This window comes from Populus alba, chromosome 19 (genome assembly GCF_005239225.2).
Source record: "Populus alba chromosome 19, ASM523922v2, whole genome shotgun sequence".
Lineage (NCBI taxonomy): Eukaryota > Viridiplantae > Streptophyta > Magnoliopsida > Malpighiales > Salicaceae > Populus > Populus alba.
In genome coordinates, this window is record NC_133302.1 from 16952809 (window position 1) to 16969208 (window position 16400).

The 16400-nt window shown below is 34.6% G+C and overlaps 2 protein-coding genes across 3 annotated transcripts; one reads left to right on the forward strand and one right to left on the reverse strand.

Annotated features, from left to right (window-relative positions):
* The first annotated feature begins 4056 nt into the window (after positions 1–4056).
* On the forward strand, positions 4057–7742 carry LOC118027830 (molybdopterin synthase sulfur carrier subunit). 2 transcript variants are annotated; one of them, XM_035031319.2, is made up of 2 exons: positions 4057–4128; positions 7220–7742. In XM_035031319.2, exon 2 carries the CDS (start codon positions 7265–7267, stop codon positions 7568–7570), a length of 306 nt encoding a protein of 101 aa, XP_034887210.1. In that variant the 5' UTR covers positions 4057–4128; positions 7220–7264; the 3' UTR covers positions 7571–7742. The 2 variants fall into 2 exon arrangements, with proteins under 2 accessions (XP_034887210.1, XP_034887209.1); XM_035031318.2 differs by having other exon boundaries at positions 4059–4128; positions 7237–7742.
* Positions 7743–12716: 4974 nt separating this feature from the next.
* On the reverse strand, positions 12717–16017 carry LOC118027831 (wax ester synthase/diacylglycerol acyltransferase 11). Its single transcript, XM_035031320.2, has 7 exons — positions 15710–16017; positions 14841–15419; positions 14625–14691; positions 14260–14369; positions 13860–14069; positions 13634–13756; positions 12717–13173 (listed from the first exon to the last, which is right to left on the reverse strand). The coding sequence occupies exons 1-7, from the start codon at positions 15941–15943 to the stop codon at positions 13003–13005; spliced, it is 1494 nt and encodes a 497-aa protein (XP_034887211.1). The 5' UTR covers positions 15944–16017; the 3' UTR covers positions 12717–13002.
* Positions 16018–16400: the final 383 nt, after the last annotated feature.

A 16400-nucleotide genomic window follows, 5' to 3' on the forward strand; every position in this document is an offset into this window, starting at 1 on the left:
TTAATGTTTATCTGTCATGTTAAAATTGAGTCATGATTTTAATGAAACAGATGCCATTTGTACTGCCCGGTACATCTAGTGTTTGCTTCCCAGGAAGAAATGTTCCAGACTTGTTTGTCAATCAAACTCAGGGGTTTTCATTAACAATTAAGCTGCCGACACAATGTGCTAGTAATCAGTTCCTGGGTTTTGTTCTGTGTGCTGTTGTTGACTTTGGATACTTATTCAAAAGCTCTGATGGCTTCCAAGTTAAATCTATATATCATATCAAGAACGAATATGGGGATAGTCATCATCTTCAAAGCTATTTTGGTGGTTGGTTTGACGCGGAGCATGTTCGAGAAGTCTCAAACGATATGTTGTTCTTAGGGTATGATCCATGTTTGGAATTTACAGAATGTTATTTGTTTGGAAAATGCAGTGAGGTAGTAATTGAATTCTACTCGGAAGATAGGAACAACAATCCTTTAAAGAGTTGCAATGTGATCAAGTGTGGGGTCTGTCTGCTATCTGCAGAAGATGATAATTCATGATTTCTCCACGTAGGCTAAGTTGCTGATGATCTCTTTCTACAGAAGAAAGCTTCAAACTTTCTCTCCACAAATCCTTTCTGGCTTGGCATCTTTTATCCGTTTAAAGCTTTGGAAATAGGAATTCCGAATGCAGTATCTATCTGAAACAACCCTAAATGATTCGAACCAATTTAGGAGGCACTGAGATAAATGCTTTGGGGAATTAAATGGGAAATCTGCACTCTTTATCCCAGCAAAAAGCCTCTCCCGTCGTGCCTTGCATGGTTCAATAAAGATTCAGGTTAGTTTACACTGCTCTTCTTGCACTAAGTTGCTAATCTCTTTCTTCAGAAGTTGGCTTCAGATTCTGTCTCTACGTACATATGTTTTCTGCCCCCAACTCTGTTTCCCATGTGAGATTCTGCAAACAGGAATTCTGACTTGCAATACATATATACATGCCTTGCTGGTTAATTTGGTTCTTTCCTCTTCCTAATTTGTTTCTCTTCATAATCTTAAGTTGTTCCCTGACTTCTAAAATGCTTTCCTTCCTCTCTTGCACTCTTGTTCTGCCTCACAAAATCAAGAGTGAGTTCTTTATTTTACTAGTTATTTTCGGATTCTTAGCACCTATTTAAACGGTTTGCAAGTTATTTTCAAAACAGTTTTCAGATTATTGATATTCAGAACTTTTCAAAACAGAGTTTTTTCTATAGTTTAGAACTATAATTTTAGAGTTCGAGAAGCCCTAGTTTCTTATCGTACATGCTGCATCAGAAATTCTCTAGACCTCATGATTATCACCTCCAACATAACTAGTGACAAAGGCAGAAAGAGTTTCCAATTCAGTTTTGCATATGCTTGGAGGATCCCTTCAAACAGTGTTGATAAAATAACCCACCAATCATTTTTTTTACAGCGAAAGGTGTATCTCTTGAGAATTTTTGGCAGTGCTGCTTATGTCAAAATACAAGAAGAGACGAGGACTAAGCTTGAAAATCAAAGTCAGAAATGCGTTCTGCTAGGGCGTGGAGGGACTTCTTGTGGTCTCAAGGTTTACAATCCTATCGCTAAAACGGTGGCGACGTCAAGAGATGTTCAGTTAGATGGAGAGGAACCATGGAAATGGAGCAGTGAAGGGTAGCAGCAGCAACTTGTTTTAGAAGATGCATAAGAGCAGAATGATGAAGGCAGTGATCAGAATATGGCAGCAGTTCAGCCATCTCTAAATGCTTCTTCTGGTTCAGATTCAGAGAAGTCAGATCATGTACAATGTGTAAAAATCATTTATTGCTTGAAAATAAACTTTGTTAGGCTATATTTATACAAAATAAAGGGCTGAATTTATACTATATAAGTTAACTAGCGCCAAGAAACGAAGCCTAATGTGAAGTTGCCAAAACTGAATTGTGTAATAGTAGAAACAAAAGAAATTTGTCTAGTTGTTAAGGAGATGTAGTGGATTGCTAGATCTGTGGGGCAGATTTTTTTGTTTTTAAGTTGAAAAAAAAATATATAAAGGCTCTAGTAACATATTTTTTTAGAAAAAAAAAATCATAAACTTAAAATTTAATAATACAGAACAACATCATTATTTATTTTAATATCAGAAAATATTTTTTTAATATCAAAATAATATTATATTAGATCAGGAATCAATTCTAATTAATATATAAAATCTACATCAAAATATAAATTATAAGATATAGGTTTATGAAAATATGAATTATGAGGTATAGGTTGAACTTAAAACTTTGAGTTATTGGGTTAAGGGCTCTTTGAGATTGTGATGGTAGTTGTGGTTTAAAATATTTTTTATTTAGAAATGCAATAAAATAATATTTTTTTTTATTTTTAAAAAATTATTTTTTGATCAGTACATCAAAACGATCTGAAATAATAATAATTTTTAACAAAAAAATTAATATTTAAAAAAACATAATTTCAACCGTGTTCTCAAATAGATTCTAAAACCAAGGCCAAACACGACAATTTATTTTCAAAATTAGTTTCAGAAGGGTTAGTTTTATCTTTTCTGTGACTGCTAATGAGAAATTTCCCATTAAAATATATTCTTGGATGTAGACACAAGCTATATTATTTATTTTTATTCTTGTCTTTTTTGTTACTAGATTACTTCTTTTAATAAACTATGCTGTAAGAACAAGCAAAATTTTCCAATTTTCACCTCTCTTGTAGACACAATACAAGGTGACATGGCATACATAAAACAACAAACACTCCTTCTTGCAGCCATAACATATAACATCACCTATATAAAACAATAATTATTTTATTTCCTTCACTTCTGTTGGTTAAGTGTTTCAAATAATTTTGTTTAAAATAATGGTCTACAAATCATAGTTATCAAACTTAATTTGGGGGTTTGACTTGGTCACGGAGCCGAGTCTCAGGTTATAAGGATCAACCTGAAAAAATTTTAAATTGTTTTTTAAAATTTTAATATTTTATATGAAAAAATAAGAAACAATTCATGTGAATATAGATTATGCTTGTTATAAATAATAAAGTTTAAAATATTATTTCAAAAGGTTTTTTTTTATTTCATATTAAAAAAACATAATTTTTTTCTTATGAATGTAAATATAGAGTATATATACTAAAAGGTTTCAAATTCTACATTGAAAAAATAAAACATTCTTCTAGTATTTATACAATGGACTTTGAAAATGGTTAATAATCAACTAAAAAATATAAAAATTTTGGTTAGGATAAAAAACACATTTGAAAAAAAAAAAAAAAAAAAAAGAAATGGAGTCTCAACTAGGTTTTGTCAGGTTGCTTGGGTCACAGATCAATTGGATTTTGCTAGATTTTTATCTATCCCAATCTTTTAACTTACACAAACCATTCTAGCTATCAAATCAACTTGTCGACCCGATTCAAGTTTAATAACTATGGTGCAAATTATATTTTTAAAACAAATTTCCTTACGCTTGGGAGAGGCCCAAGCACACACGGTTCCCACTCTAGCCTATCACCTGCACTTTAGATTATCCAATTCAAGCAACTAATATAAAATCCCATGCAATTCAAATCCAAGCCAAGCAATTAAATCACAGGCAACAAAATCCAGAAAATTCCAAGCCAAGGAAATTTAAGCCATTGAAACTCATTGCTTCACACTAGTTCTTTTTATTGTTTTTCTTATACATTATTTTATTCTCTTACATTTATCAACTTAAATATTATAGAATTTTCTAGCCAGCACAGAGGACTGTAGTAGAATCATGTTTTCAAACAGTAAATTAGCGAAGAACAAAATATTGTGACAAAAGAAAAGAACCCGAAAGACTTACCTGATTTTGATGTCTAAACAAATAAAAAAAACCTTCATAAATGATGAACTTGAAAGACATGAAGAAATCACACGAACCGAAAATAATTACTTTAAAATTTTATTTCCACCTTTTTCTTTTTATAGCATGGGCCGGGCAAAGGAGGGATAGTATTCAAAGACAACAGGCCCAAAGAAGGAAGCCTTAATTGGGTCATAAAGACATGTCTAGTCCTCAATTTGGTCTGCTAACGCTACATCGATTCCTACTCTCTCTCTCTCTGCCTTGTCTGCTTTGGTGAAGTTTGGTGATAGCAGGTTACTCTCCCCTCTCAAGTTAAATTAATACAAAAAGCTTTCCATTTTGGAATCTTGTGCTGTTGAGAATTTTGACTCTGATAATCTCTCCTTGTTTTTGACTCGTAACCAATCTTCTGTTCTGTGTGTTCTTGGATCCTTGCGTTCTTGGCTCTTGTTAATTTGAGTGTTATTCTCTATTGAACTCTATTTATTTGGATATTCTGCATAGTATTGTTGCTTTTGATTTTCCAATAACCAACCATTCACTTGAATCGCAAACCTCATGTGCTGCTTACTAAACACAGTTTAGAATCATGGTGGATTGTGACCATGCAATTGTGAAGACATTGGTGACCTGCACAGTTTTTGTGCCATTAAAATTCTGAACATTGCGTGCTTCAATTCATTGTCGAATGGCTGCCAAATGGGTATAGATATTTTGCTATCATTTATTGTAAAATGAATGGAGTGTCTGGATTGAGGAGGTATTCCGTCCTTGAATTAAAGTTACGCAAGGTACTGAATTTAATAGACGACATTTTTGTTATCAGAGCTTAGGTTTTGGTTCCATCATTCAATTTCCTATCATTTATAGGAGGACAATCAGAGTGTATGTATAATCTGATACAATTTCAAAAGTGTAGAGAGCGAAAGTCCTAAACTTTAAAGTTGCTTGTTGTCGTCTTTTTTGTATTTCCTAGGAAAAGAGGAAATAGAATAGATGGATTTATTGGTTAAGTGCATCTTGGATGAGGAAATCTATGATAAGTCAACGTACTAGTTGGAGTTGGGAATTGTCTTGGATTAGTATTGTACGTTGAGTGTAACATGAATTTGCACTGAGATGATATTGGGAAAATGAAGATTCGTTTGTGCTTTTGGTTATGGGAGAAAGATGCCACATTCTAAGGCTGCCTTTATGGAATCCAATTCTGTTCCTGAGGTTATTGATGGGGTTCTTGAGAGTCTGGTTAATACAGATAGAGCAGTGTGCCAATGCTGGTGGAAAATCTAAGCGGGTGACAAAGCTGGAGGTACCACCATTACACACTTCTTGATGCAGAGATCAGATTATCAGTTAGAAAGCCTGCGACCTCAAAAGGGAGTGGAGTTTGTGGAATGGCTTTTCAGGAATAAGACTGCCCAAATAGTAACACCAGGTTTCCTGAGTTTGCTTATTTTATTCTCACCTGGTGGTTGATGCTGAAATAGGAATAGCAGCAGCACCTTCGAGAAATCCTTGAGACTAAGCCTGACAGCTTTTGAGGTGAGCTAATCACGTGGATCACTTGGTTGGAGAAAACACTTGATGTTATGAATTTTACTTATGAGCAAACTCTCCTATTATACATAATACTCGAAGTTGACCATCAGTTGAAGATAAGGCCTTCAGACAAGTATCAATGACCAGAAAGAAGCAGAAGAAAGTGGAATTGACGGCATTACTAGATGCTAGAGTGGTTTCTTTTCTTTTAAGCTTGATCTCTCCTTCATTGGGTGGTGTGTATTGGGGGGCAATCAGAAATCAGGATTCAAGCTCTCCCTTTACCAATGAGCTGACAGTAAATGGATGTTGGGCATGGCTACTGCCAAAAAGATCTGATGAAGATGAATATTTCACATGGACGAGTGGGCATCTGTATTTTGCGTGTTTTCTGTCACATGATCTGACAGCTAATTTGCAGCTTCCTTGAAAGGGAGATCTCGTGAAATTCTGTATTGATTAGGAGTGAAAGGACTGGGTATGACTAGATTGCAACTCAAATCTCTTTCGTTGCGGAGGATTTAGTCAGTTTGAGACCCAGTGCTCGGATTTAGCTAGGTTTGCTCCTTGTGTAGTGGCTGATGAGAGCTGCTTACTTGGAAAGTTGATAATAGTTTGAAATCACAATATCAAGAAATTGAATCTCGGTTTTAAAGCTGAGAATATGAGCAGAGATGTAAAATTTAACATGGATCATGGGGAGATGCCTGGAAGTGCCAGAATATTCGATCTTAAGAAAAGCAGTTAAAGCATAAAAGTCTCTGGAATGAAGGCAAAGTGACCAATGATTCTAAAGGCATGTTTCCGACGCATAACCTGATAAGAATATCAATCCTTTCCAAATTTTGGGAAAGTATCACGAGGTGCAAACATCTTATAGATTGTAGTTCATTTTAAGTGTCAAATGTTGAGCTTGCCAGATAAGAGATGTTCCATTTTGAACGAGTAACAACCAAACTGGTTGAGATGATAGAGGCTGAAAATATGGAGAGAACTATTTTAGTCACACAATAGGATACAGAGAAATTGAGTTCTTCTCAATGAGTTTGCATGAGTTATTTTCTGATCCAGGTGTTCCCCACTCCTTAAATTCCCAGATTTACTTCGAATGTTGCATGGAAATGACTCCAGAATCTCAGCATTATATTATTTGTTTGTCGGGAATCTTTTAGAGAGGTTCAGTATTGGATTTGAAATCAGGACATGCTAATAGAAGTTTAAGGTGATCAAGTCTCAAGAATGAAACCTGTACCGGTGATCATAATCCATACTTCAGTAGGTATATTTAGCAGTTTGAATTTGGCATTTGAGATACTAAAAAATTGAGGGGAAAAACTTCCATTATAAATGAATTTGACCCAGTGAAAAGAAGTAAACAATAGCAATACTTATTTAGTCATGTGGGATGACAAATTTAGATAGCTAAAATTTCCTTTCATGGGATGGCAGTATGGTGATGGAGATCATGTAACCCCTGTGTGATATAATGCCTGTTAATACTACAAGTGAAATAGAGAGGCTGTTCCTAAGGCTAACAGTGTGCAATCCCTAATTTCTGTTAAAACCCAGTAATGGATTTGGATTCTGACACTATCCAATTTGGATTGAATTTTTTTAGGTTGTACTGCCAGTAAAGTTATTGTATACCCTTTAAGTTATTGTATACCAAATTTTGTGGGAACATTTCTTGAGCATGCCGCACTATTACAGTGTTTTTAGCTGAATGTAGTTTAGTGCGAGTAACATGTTCTGTTCAGTTTTCTTAATGTTTTCCATTACCAGTTGTGAATGAACTTGAGTGCCTATCAGTTCAGAAATTGAAATTGCAATCTCATTGCTGTGAAGACATGTTTCATTTGCAGTAATCCATTGTGCTCATCTGCTGTGGACATGATAGAAGTCAAGGCTGAAAATACAGATGGGGAACCAGTGGGAAGTGAAGGTTCATCTGTTAGTATAAAGGTCTTATTCTTTGCCAGAGCTCGAGATGTAACTGGCTTGGCTGATATGCAATTAGAGGTGTCATCTGGTAGTACCACCAGCGATTGTTTGAATAAGCTTATTGCTAGGTTTCCTAGCTTGGAAGAGATCCGTGGTTGTATAGTTCTCGCTCTAAACGAGGAATACACAACCGAGGCAGCAATCGTCAAAGAAAAGGATGAGCTGGCAATCATACCTCCCATCAGTGGTGGCTAAATATTTCGTACAAATTTCTCGAATGTCTTAATATCCAAAGATGTTCTTTGAATGGTTTCTTGATCATATAGTTGTCTCACACAAATACGTGAATGTTGTATGATTTTCTGTGTCTTTTGTAACTACATTGATGAAGTCTCCAGTAATAAATTAGAAATCCATCTTTTTTCTATTTCTACTTTGAAATGGAATGAGCTGTTATATCTTCACGTACACTTTAGAGAACAAGGCAGACGCTGAACCATAAATCTGAAGTTTGTGTTCAAATTTCCCATCTGTCCAATTTTTCTCCATGTTGCCCTTGTTGATTATTTATTTATTTATTTATTTTTGATAGATACCATGTATGTACCTAGACAATTGACAGGAACTCGCACCTTTTGTGTCATTCACCTTGCAATGTAAGATGCCTGAACGATCTATAGTGAAGAGAAAATGGACTGATGGATGGAGGGGATGTTCCATGCATGCCCTGACCATAGGTCGTGTCTCCTTGTACTACTTTGCAGTAGATATTAGAGGCAAGAAGCAAAACTAGTTTAATTTATCCAACCATGCCAGCAGTTACTAATAATTTTTTAAACTCGAGCAGTTAAATACATTGCAAAGCATTTCTAGGTGTCCAGAGAGACAGGTGTGGCTCCTCGAACACCGATTCAAAGCACCAAACTGGGATTAATGCATTTGGATAATAGAATATCACAGCATAATCCGCACTGCTATTAAGAACTTGTATATTGATGGATCCAAATTTAATTTAATTTAATTGGTTAAAAAAACCTCCCGAAAAACCTTTTCCAAGTAAAACATGCACAGATTATTGCCTTAATTAATTGGTCGTCCAGACCCGATTAAGTTTTGGGTGTTGGATGCGCGTGTCCAGCACCCTCCCAAATAATTGGGTTGCTAGACACGCCAGCACGCTGATTTAATTGGGCTCAGCTATTATGCCCGAACCCAATTAATTAAGTCTAAGCATAACTATTGGATCTAATTAAATGGGGGTGCGAGGCGCGCTAACATCTCTTATTTGATCCGGATATTATGTCTAGATCCAATTATTTTGAGTTGCACACCAACACAACACTCATTATTGGATCTAGCATTATGCCTTGACCTATTTAATTAGGGTGGTGGGCACGTTTCTTCGGGTGTTATGCATGTATCCTCATATGCTTGGGCACATGCCCTGAGCCCATCACTTCCTTGAAATTTTTTTTCTGAACTTCACACAAGTTTTTCAGTATTTTAAACTTATCCAATATGTATTGTTTTGAATAGATTATAACTTAAAATCTCATAAAAGTAAAATTATATTTTAACCTCTCTTCTCTACAAAATGATAAGATTTGTGGGATATAAATATATCATGAATCTTTCAAACTCAAAGCTAACAATCTCTTCATTCTTAACATTTTTAGAGTCCATCTCTCTAAAATATCATTGCACTTTTTCTCTTTATAAAGTTACTAACTTAACTATTAGAGAATCCCTATGTCCATAAAAAAAAAAAAAAAAATCTTTTATAGGTATCAGCCACCATTAATCTTAGCTTACCAAGCATCACCTACTATTACCAACTACCTGGGCTTTTTCATATTAAGTTGCTAAACACATTTACTACAGATAACGAATCATATTGTTTGAACTAAGAGATTATCTAATTATCCAACACATTAACTTTATTCTTCAGCATCTTGGATTTTGAAACTCATTAATTAATATCGTCTATGGAAATTAATAAAAAAAATCATCAGCTTCTAAAACTTGTTTTTGACATTTCCAGGTCATTTCATGTACAACCAAGATATATACACTAGGGTCAGGTTGCAAGACAAATCTGCTCCTTACAATGAACACTTTTACTCAACCAAACCTTTAACAATTCACCAATCACTTGCAACTTCTCACTCAGACCGTGTTGTCAACTCAAGATCAAAATAAAAAATTTCCGCTCGAACAAGTTTTGATACCCTTGACAACACATAACACCTCAGCACCATGACCACTGGCCACTGGCCACACTTGACACCCATAGATTATTACAGTACTCAAAGAGACTAAACATAATGACATTCCTGAAAATCTCTCAAGGGACCACTCACATCATTACGATACCTATGTATAGAGCTAATACTCCAAACATACTCCCCCTAACTACCGTGGGATGGACACTAGTTACTGTGATCATCGTCCCATGCCAAACTCCTCGAGCTCCTAAAAGCTTAACATATTAAAGACTAATTGACGTTTATACATAAGCATACTCAAGCGAATGACTACAAACCCCATAAGTGGAGGGGTTCCTCCTTGTCTAGACAAGTATTAAACACTCGAATCCCTGAAAACTGTATTTCCACAAAAATAATTCTAGACAACTATGATGGTCTGACCGATCCGAGGGAGCATGTGTAAAATATGCACGGTAGCTTAGAGTTGTTCATCCAAAACAGTTACTCAATATGAAAAATTATTCCCACACACCTCCCCAAGTATGGGCGTCGACTTGGATTTGTTCTTTTTAACCCTTTCGATTTATTTTATAAATATAGGCATCATTATGGGTTACCTTTATTGGGTTCTCCTTAGTTTTTTTTTTTTTTTTAATATTTTCCAAGTATAGGCTCACTCCCAATGTATTTCCATTGACTTCTTAAATTTTTTTTTCTAAGTATAAGTTTCTTCTCCATAAGTTTCCCCTGACTTCTTAAAAAATATTCTAAGTATGAAGTCATTTATATCTCATCCCATCCTTTTTAGAATTTTTCTAAGTATAATTTTTCTAAAGTTTTCTTTTATGAATTTTTTTTAAACATGATGCACACCTCTATACACAAGCTTTTCAGTTTAATACCTGAGACTTTATTCCCTTTTTTGATATTAAGAAAATTAAACAAACTCGTCATGGTAATCAATATTTTACAAGTCTTAGCAAATTAATACCATAAAACTTGAGGGGTTATCAATAGGCCTCAAATTTAATTGTCTAAAAAAAAAAACCCTCCATAAAAAATGTTCAGGTTATTGCCTGAATTATTTGAATCGATAGCATCTAGACTCAAATTAATTTTTGGATGTTGAACTTACACCGAGCACCCTCACCAAGTCATTGGGGGTACTTGACACGCTAGCACCATCCCGATCAATTGAGGCCTGAGGGTACTTGCCGCGCCAGCACCACTAATTAATTGGTGGTGCTGGCAGCAACCTCTCAATTAATTGGTTGTGCGGGGTGGCGCGCCAGCATCCCCATTTAAATGGGCACCGGTGTTATGCAGATCCAATTATTTTGGATGCTGGGCCGCGTAATCATCCGTTATTGGATTAGACATAACACGTGGATACATTTAATCAAGGTGTTTAATTTATTGGAGGTGCTAGGCATGTCCTTCGAGAGGTTGTCACGTTCCTGAGCTTAATATATATATATATATATATATATATATATATATATATATATATATATATATATATATATATATATATTTTACATACATCTTGATATTTTATATTAATTTAAAATATATTATTTTGAATAGAATATAACTTAAAATATTATAAATATAAAATTATATATTAATCTTTTCTTTTCATAAAAATAAATAAATTCATTGGTTATAAATATATAATGAATCTTCCAAACTTAAGATTTACAAAATCTTTATTTTTTAAAATTTTTAAGTTTATCTTTCTAAATATTATTGTACTTTCTTTTTATAAAATTATTAACTTTATTATTGGATAGTCTCAGCATATATTAAATGAGATATTTTGTAGGTATCAATTATTATAGTTTAGTTACCAGCTATCTTAATTTATTATCAACCACTTGATACTATTAACAATTTAAATTTTTCATAACAATCTTTTAGACAACTTGACTAGAAAAAACAAATTATATTATTTAAACTAAAAAATTAATTAATTATCAAACATATTAATTTTATTTCTAAAAATCTTGAATTTCAATACTAAATGTTCATTCACACAGCTAAACATTTAAAGGTAAGTTATAAGCTAGCCATGGATACCAACATATTCCAACTAGTCAGCACCCTAAAACTCCAATGGGTAGTTCCAATTTCACCAAGAAGCATCAAATTTTCATCTTTCTTGACTAACATGGCATGCGCAGAGAATGTGAACATGCAAAAAATGTTCCAATTGAATCAGGATGAGCCACAAGCCAGTCTGCCACAATATCCAGGAGAAGTTGACCTTCCGATCCCTTTTTCTTCGTTGCTTCAAAAATTTCCTCATCTGTCCTAACCCGGGGGTTTGTCATTAAAATAGCTTGTGCAACTTCCTTCATTGCATTAGTGAAATCTTTAATTTTATCGTTAATTTTGAAGACCAAAAGTGGGGAGAAGAGGGGAGCTGTGGCTTCTCAAAACTCGTTGTTGTTGACGGCACAAAAACTGAAAACAGGATATGGAGATAGGGTTTGTGGAAGAGCAGAGAAAAAAGAAGCAACTGAGCTAGTGTACGTTGTAGTCAGGGGATAAAAGACTTGATTTATAAGCTTTTTATTTTTTATTTTTTCAGGTTTGAATAGTTCAATTCTAGCCAATACCATATTCAAAGTCTTGAAAACATCTCATGTTTCAGAAAAGCTGTTCATGAGATCTTCTACCTTGCCGACATTAGCATTATCATACAACCACTCCACCAGTACTATCACTAAGATTTTATAATCATAACCTCTGCTGACCATCGAAGAGTGGAATGGCTGGCTGAACAAATTAACTTCTCTGCTGGTTTGGTATTAACTTCAATATCATTACACTGCTTTGCTTTTTAAAAAAAATTATATTTTGTTTGGAATTTCTTCTATATATATACCGACAGAATATTTCTGTCGGTATCTACCAATAATGTTAGCGATGGAAGAAATTTTGTTAGTAAATATCACCGTAAAATACCGGTTAAAAAAATCATCGGAGATTCCGTGTTATGCCATGGATGCTTGCTACTGCAAGGACAAAAGCTACTGCTTCTTGGTGAGATTTTTTACTGAGGCCTAGTGGTGGCTCTGATACGAGATGTTGGATATACCTCAAACTGTAAACTTAAGCTTGCTACCAGTAGATGGATGAGATGATTTGAAGTTTTTCCTTGGTTAAGAACTGATGAGAACACTTACAACTTAAATAAGTAAACAGACTTGGATTTCAAGTAGGAACTAACTACCACTGTGAATTTAGTGGAAGCATATTCAACGATACAACAAAATGAAATAAACAAGATTAACATCTTGATCATGACTCCCACAACTTAGGGATTCTTAGTTGACTAGGCTTGCACAATTCCCACAACTTAGGGATTCTTAGTTGACTAGCTAGGCTTGCACAATTCCAACCATACACTTCTAATTAAGTTTATTGAAATAACTATCTGTTGACATAATTTATTATCATTAATCCTAGCAATATTTAGTAAACACGAAAATCAACCAGCCCTTTATAAATGACAGCGTGTTTGATCAGCTTAAGAGATTCTTCAAGATCATCGCAGAGTTGATGAGGATCAGGAACTATCCCTTCGTCAACTGATAAGATGATGTTCATCTTATTGGCATAGCTCACAACATGAATCATTAATGCCTGAAAATAAATATTTATATGTTAACACTGGTAATATTCATACACAATTTGATTAAGAGATTATATATGGAGAGAAATCTTCAGATTTTCAAAATCCTAACCATCAATTTCTGAGACCTTCTTTGTTTCAAATTAGAGATGACTTGCATGGCATGCAGTGTATTTCAATATTTAGAACACACGTCAATGATTGTTAGCTGATATGATGTCAAGGAAAACATTATCTATATATTAACTGATGATTTAAGTCATTAGATTTGATTGCTGAAAAAGATTTACTAAATTTGTATTTACAATGGTCTAGGACCGTCCAATTTGGTAATATATACATATATTTTATTAATACCAAATAAAATAAAAATAAATCAATATTTTTGTTTTGTTTCTTTTCTTAAAAAAAAAAGTTTGTCGCTAATATTAATGGTAATTTACTCGCAGACATAATATATCGAGTACTCACATTAGGTTGCCCAAAGCAAGTTGGAGCAATGTAGGCCACTTGATGGCCATACAAAGTGATTTCTTCTGAGGGACCAGCCACGTTCGAGAACCACAACGTAGTTTGAGTTGGGAAGCTTGCCAACTGTGCGACAACAATGGATTTATTTTATTTGAAGCCCCCAGACATCTATTGACGTTGTACATAAATACTAAAGGATCGAGTGTTCCTACAAGATTTATCTTACCTTAGTACCAAATAATTTGAGAAATGTTCTTGCCATGAAGTATGTGCATAATGCTTCAAGAGAAGCTTTCTTCCTCTTTCCAGTTGCCTTAGCACTTCGAACATAATCTAATGCATCCTCTCGTAGTGCAATGGTGAAGGGGAAGAGAACGTAGCCGATCAGGTTGCCCAACCTCACGTTGCTGCTACTTTTCGTCTTTTCAGCAACACCCTATATATAGAAAGAAATTAAAGAAAAAATAGATACACAGAAATAAAGGATCATGACGTTTCTTCACATGATATTTGTAGCCCTCACTTTATTTCCTGGATTTTCTTTTCTTTTTTAGTTTTCTTAGACGCCAAGGGAGCAAAAAGAATCCCTCAAGGCGAAACAGATAACATGAAATTGCCGTACTCACTTCATTTCCTAGATATGGCCTTAAATTCACGAATGAAGTTGCTCGTAGACGAATGTTCTTAGGAAGATTGCAATTTCCTTCTGCCACTCCACCATCTTTCTTATTTTTACCTGCAGAATATAGAATTAATATACAAAGCTGAAGATGCTCCAAAGATAACTAATTTAATTTTTCTTCCTACCTTAGTTGTAGGTAGTCGTTTAAAATCTAATTTATCTGACAACTTAGCGTGTAGTCCAGCTAAGAGCATATTTTATAATGTTTTATATATGGCTATAGGCCTATCTAATGTTTTTGAAGGATATAAGTCACGATTTTACACCAAAGTGAAATTGGCATTAAATTTAAATTCAGAAATTGCTTACCATATTTTCTATTGAGATAGCGAGATAGAGCTGCTTGTGTGACTCCCACCATCACATCATTGATTGTCTGGCAAATAAAAAATATAAAAATGTAATGAGTTCATGAGAGTAATGTTAGGAATACCAAAATTTAGGTAATTTGCATGAGAAACGTATATCAACACTTTGTTTTATTTTCTACAGTGAGGACAGTTTGATATATAGTAAATGGCTTACAGCATTCATGGCATTCTTGACTAGCTTAACATCCTCCAAACTCACAGTTCGATGAACAATCCGCCGTGGAGTAGATCCAACGCCTGATGGACCTTTGAGTGGCGTTTTTGTATCGTCCAAGAAGAAAATTGTGATTAAAAACATAACAACATCAACCAAAGTATTCCAATATATCAGCAACACCGAAAATAGCTTGATGAAATGTTGGAGAAGCCCTCCACTAGAACTGCAGGGTTTCTGTTTCTTTGAGATTGGAAGTGTTGGAAGCGCCTCAGGATCAGATGCTTTGCGGGTAAAAGACATGAAAAGTGACATGAGAGACGTCCCATCTCCAATGGAGTGGTGGACTCGGAGAATGCCTACGGATTCAGCATTAGATGTTTTGATGTTGAGGAGATGAAGATCCCACATAGGTATAGACATACTGATCTTAGTTGTGCTCAAATTAGAGACGTAATCTTCTACGTACATATCAGGAAAGTCCATATTTGGGTCAATTGTAGGGAATTTGACATGGTTGTCCAAGTCAACCTCTGTTCTAACCCATTTGAGCTGGCCCCCATATTTCTCATCGGGAACCTGTTACATATAAATTTGAGGTCATTAATGAAAAGACAGGAAAAAAAAAAAAAACCTTAAAGTTTGATATGAAGTACCGATCCTTTGTTACCATAAAAAATTGTAACAGTGATTATTAATAATTAATTATTAGTGTACAGAAATACGATAAAGATGAATTCCAAAAGAAAAAGGTGACAAAAAACACGTACGATTAGTGCATGCTCCGTATCCCTAAGCCATGGGAAACTGTTCATAATATTTCAAAGATATTGACTTATGGATAAAAAAAAAAAAAAAACAGAACTTGCCTGCAAACTACAGAAACGAGGATGTTTAAGCAAAGTATTCCCCAGATTTGCTCTCATAACTTCTGGATTGATTTTGGTCTGAAAGCCGATTATGATAATGATGTACACGTTGGAGTCGGGTTCATGAAACATCCGAGCCATTGGACTCAAAGGTTGCTGATCTTCAACAGTGCTGCTCAGAACATTCTCAACATTTTTAGCTGTTTGAATTGGTTTAATGGCTCGGGTCCTCATTCGTTAATCTTTGAGAATAGAGGCAAATAATGCAGGTGTGTCAGTGCGTGCAAGGGTATCCTGTTTTTCTTCAAGCTCTATGTTTTGGTCACAACACTTCTTGGATACGCCCCCTTCTTATAGAACAGCAAACTGCATGCGTGCATGTTTCACACCTTGTGTTTCATAGAAAAGTCACAGAAACAACTAATTAATGAAGATGTGATTGAAATGGCATCTCAATTTCGAACCAACTTTTCGTGTTTTCATTATAAATGCTTCGCAGATAGTAGGTATATACATTCATGAATCATGATATTGATATTTAATATCATTATTCGTAGCATTGTTCACGTTACAGAATTCTGTCACTGGTCCCCCAACTGTTTTACTTCCATTCATTTTGCTCCTCAAACTTTTGTTTCTTTCAATTTGGTCCATGAAAGTTCCTCTTTTTTTTTTTTTCCAGATTTTCTTT

What these genes read in the sequence shown, in the direction of transcription:
- LOC118027830 (XM_035031319.2), top strand. Translation starts at nt 7,265, where the DNA reads ATGATAGAAGTCAAGGCTGAAAATACAGATGGGGAACCAGTGGGAAGT.
- LOC118027831 (XM_035031320.2), bottom strand. Translation starts at nt 15,943, where the DNA reads ATGAGGACCCGAGCCATTAAACCAATTCAAACAGCTAAAAATGTTGAG. An exon ending in CTCGTTTCTGTAGTTTGCAG is followed by an intron (nt 15,420 to 15,709) that starts GCAAGTTCTGTT and finishes TATATGTAACAG; the next exon opens with GTTCCCGATGAGAAATATGG. An exon ending in GGCCATATCTAGGAAATGAA is followed by an intron (nt 14,070 to 14,259) that starts GTGAGTACGGCA and finishes TTCTATATATAG; the next exon opens with GGTGTTGCTGAAAAGACGAA.